Here is a 4481-nt window from a genome sequence, read left to right on the forward strand (position 1 = left end):
GGTGCTGGGGATTGAACCTGGGGCTACAGGAGCCTTAGGCATGAAAGTCATTTGCCGGGGTCAGGTGGGAGCACAGCAGGTTAAGCACAGGACCCGCATGAGGATCCCGGTTCAAGCCCCCGACTCCCCACCTGCAGAGAAGTCACTTCACAGGCGGCAAAGTAGGTCTGCAGGTCTTCACAGGCGGCGAAGCAGGTCTGCAGGTGTCTTTCTCTCCCTCTCTCTGTCTTCCCCTCCTCTCTCCATTTCTCTCTGTCCTATACAACAACAACATCAATAACAACAATAATAAAAATAACCACCACTGGGAGTGGGCGGTAGTGCAGTGGGATAAGCACACGTGGCACAAAGTGCAAGGACCAGCCTAAGGATTCCAGTTCAAGCCCCGGCTCCCCACCTGCAGGGAAGTCGCTTCACAGGCAGTGAAGCAGGTCTGCAGGTGTCTATCTTTCTCTCCCCCTCTGTCTTCCCCTTCTCTCTCCATTTCTCTCTGTCCTATCCAACAATGACAACATCAACAACAACAATAATAACTACAACAATAAAAAAATAAGGGCAACAAAAGGGACTAAATAAACATTTAAAAAAATAACCACAACAATGATAAAAAAAGTAACAAGGGCAACAAAAAAGGGAAAAAAAAATAGCCTCTAGGAGCAGTGGATTTATGGTGCAGGCACAAAGCCTTAGCAGTAACCCTGGAGGCCAAAAAAAAAAAAAGTCATTTGCGTAACCATTATTCCATCTCCCTAGCCCTCTCTAGTATTTTAAGGTCTGAGGAGTGCAAAACTAGGAATGGTTTTATGATTGTGTGTTGGATACACATTGTGTAATTGTATATGGTGTTATGTATTTAATCAAATTGTACTTAAATATTTTAAATAATTTAAGTATTTTCCTGAAAATATGAAAAGTATCAGATCTTGAGGATTATTTGTAAAACTGATCAAGTAAATTTGTGGTGTGACATCACTAAAAAAATGTCATTTTAATAGAGATGGTTATAGTCAAAGTACATAATTATACACAGAAAGTTATAGACACACACACACACACAAATGGATGGATAATGAGTCTAAAGACTTGTTAACTCTGTGCAGGGTAGTGAGTTGGGAAGGAGAGAATGGAAAAATGGAATAGGACAACTGGAAGTGACTTTGTTCTCCTAGGACTGTTTCATCACATTCAAGCCCCCAAGGTTCTCTTCACTTTCATCTGCCTCATTTTCCTTGTGACACTTACTGGCAATGTTATGATGATGATCCTCATTTGGTTGGACTCTCGTCTTCATACGCCTATGTATTTCCTTCTCAGTCAACTTTCCTTAATGGACCTCTTGTATAGCTCTACTTTTGTTCCCAAGATAACCATTGACTTTTTGTCTGGAAGAAACACCATTTCTTACATTAACTGTGGCATTCAGTTGTTTCTGTTTATGACTCTCGTGGGGACAGAATGCCTTCTGTTGGCAGTCATGGCTTATGACCGCTATGTGGCCATATGCCACCCCCTTCATTACTCAGTCCTCATGCGCCCTGCCATCTGTGCTTTCATGGTGACAGGCACCTGGCTGGGTGCCTTGATCAATGCATTGATCCATGTTGTGTATACCCTGAATCTTCCTTACTGTGGCTCCAGGGAAATCCACCATTTCTTTTGTGAAATCCCAGCTCTGTTGAAGCTTGTTTGTGCTGACACATCCCTTTATGAAAATGGTCTTTATGTCAGTGGGGTTGTGTTTCTTCTCATCCCAATATCTGCCATCCTGGGATCCTATGGGAAGATCCTCTCCACTGTTTTGGGATTAGGCTCCAATTTAGGGATGAAAAAGGCTTTGGCGACCTGTTCTTCCCATATGATTGTGGTGTCTCTCTTCTATGGAACAGCCATTTTCAAGTATTTTCTTCCCAAGGCCTATCACACCGCTGAGCAGGATGAAGTGATCTCTGTCTTCTATACTATCCTCACACCCATGCTCAACCCCCTCATCTACAGTCTTCGAAACAAAGATGTAGCTGGAGCCTTCAGGAAAGTTCTGGGAAGATGAATTATGCTAAATCAATTGGAACTAACATAGATTGGGACAGGAAAGGATGACACTTGGATGGAGAAGATTATTACTTTAACAGAGGTACTTTCTGTGGTGCTTTATGACCAAACCACTTTACCCTTCAGATAGAGGACTGCTGATGTAGCAGATCATTCCTTTCTGTGATGCCACCCAGGAGTATCTCAAACTTATTAAACAAATCCCCAGGTCAGAAATATATTTATTACCATCTTTTTTTTTTTCAGAAGTGGAAAAACGTGGCTACAATACAGTGTTGATTCTATACTGAATTTTATACTAATTCTTCCTATATAGCGTTATTATAAAATCATTTAAGAAACAAACACAAGGATCACAGGATTGGTGGGACACCTGCCTTGCCAGGAGTACAGTATAGGCTTGGAGCCCTAGTGGCACTGGTGTCATGCCACTGGGGGAACTTTGTTGCTGTTTAGTCTTTTCTCTCTGTGTTTATCTGAAGTGGTGAAATCATGTGAATCTCCAGAGCTGAAACAACAATGAAAATAAAAAATAAGGTCATCAGATAGCTCACTGGGCTAGCACATTTGCTTTATTGTGAGTGTAACCCAGGTTTAAGCCCATCCCCCACTGTGTTAGAGGGACCTTCAGTGCTATGATATTTTTCCCCTCCTTTCTCCCCCCCCTTTTTTTTTGTAAAGAAACCCTGGTCAAGAAAGAAAAGAAAGAAGAAAGAAATGTAGGGGTTGGCTTTCCTCTCCTTATCAACTGGTGACTACAGAGGAGTGGGGGAGACAGGCCACACCCTCGGTCCTGGGGACCCTGCTGATGAGGGTGAGTGCATGGAGTAAACTACATGACCACTCTGGGAGAAACTTCTGTTGGGGCCTGCTTGGCCCCGATCTAGGCCCAGCAGACATTCCATAAGCCTGGCTTGAGTTTCGCTGATGGTCACTAACTTCCTCAGAGTGACACAGCATTTCCTGTAGGCCATGCCTGAATTCACCTCTGCCCTCCAGCTGATGATGCGTAAAGCGCACAGGCCCCACCTACGGTGACACCCCTCACACACCTCTAACATCATCTCACCCTACCTTTCCATCCCTGCCTCTACCCCCTGCCTATAAAAAATGGCCTTTTCCTCAATAAAGCGAGTCACTGCCTTGACAGAACTCCTGACTTGGTGTCTTTTCTTTTCTCAAGTCGCCGACACTCTCCCTCCTGCTCAGCCCCAGAAGGGGCATCCAGCTGGTCCATATCTCCCTCCTGTCGGGGAGAACCCTACAACTTCAGAGATATATCTCATTTATTTGGGGGTGCAAGCAGGTAGATACACCCAAGTGGTTAGGGAAGAGAAGAGATCATTTACTACTCATTAAACCATACACAATACAGGGCTAAGTCTTTGATTTGACCATCACTGGGAAATTACCATATAAGGTCTGGTCTAAAGGTAAATCATGAGCACCCCAGGGCAGGGGGGGGGAGGGGGACAGTTAAAGCAAAACCAGGATGTTTGTGTGGGTTTTAGTTGGCCATAACTATGGCCTTTGTTCAAAGAGAATGAGGAAGCATGTATAAGAAAGTCCCCGGCCTGGAAAATTCCATCCATCTTAAGGTCATGCTTACCAACTCTCCTGTGAGGAGGGGGCTCGGGGCCAACCCTCTCATACTCTAATGGAGATAATAGCCTGGATTTCGCAGATAGTGGACCTTTCCAAAGGAAGGAAGGAAGGAAGGAAGGAAGGAAAGAAGGAGGGAGGGAGGGAAATAAATGCTCAAATCTTTTTTTTTTTTTTGAGATTTATTTACTTTTAACTAGCTGGAGAGACAGAACCAGATCATCACTTTCTTACATGTGATAGAACTTGATGTCTTATGCTTGCAATTCTGGTCCTCTAAACACTATAAAACTTCACAGAGCAATTCTTAAGATGATATTGTGGATATATTCTTCTAGTGTGGTCCAGAAATACATTAATTTTCTTGGTCTTACCATTTCTTGTTGAAAGTAATACTATGTGTTTGGTTTTCTTTTGTTCTACTGCTTTCTAGAAGCAATTAGTTAATAAAATCTGCATTTGTCTAATTAATGGTAATAATACAACATAAGTAAATTTAAGAGTATGTTTTCATGTATTTTCAGTTTATCATAAACTTTCCTTCATGTGTATGTGTATATTTCAATGTAGGGTTTCTGTTTTTATGAAATTTTTCTTGACAGATTTTCAAAAGTAAAAATAATAGTCCTAAGGGAATGATTACTTTTATTTATTTATTTTTTGCCTCCAGGGTTATTGCTGAGGTTCAGTGCCTGCATCATGAATTCACTGCTCCTGGAGGCCATTTTTTTCTCCTTTTGTTGCCTTTGTTGTTGTAGCCTTGTTGTGGTTCTTATTGTTGATGTCGTTCATTGTTGGATAGGACAGAGAGAAATGGAGAGAGGAGGGGA

At 42.5% G+C, this 4481-nt stretch overlaps 1 protein-coding gene across 1 annotated transcript; it reads left to right on the plus strand.

The window, feature by feature from the left end:
* Positions 1 to 1123: 1123 nt before the first annotated feature.
* Positions 1124 to 2047, plus strand: LOC103123126 (olfactory receptor 2T27-like). The gene has a single exon (XM_007533756.2). The coding sequence runs from the start codon at positions 1124 to 1126 to the stop codon at positions 2045 to 2047; it is 924 nt and encodes a 307-aa protein (XP_007533818.2).
* Positions 2048 to 4481: the final 2434 nt, after the last annotated feature.

The sequence above is a fragment of the Erinaceus europaeus genome, chromosome 9 (assembly GCF_950295315.1).
Source record: "Erinaceus europaeus chromosome 9, mEriEur2.1, whole genome shotgun sequence".
NCBI lineage: Eukaryota > Metazoa > Chordata > Mammalia > Eulipotyphla > Erinaceidae > Erinaceus > Erinaceus europaeus.

Bases quoted from the DNA above. Each gene is read 5' to 3' on its own strand.
- LOC103123126 (XM_007533756.2), top strand. From the start codon at position 1,124: ATGGAAAAATGGAATAGGACAACTGGAAGTGACTTTGTTCTCCTAGGA.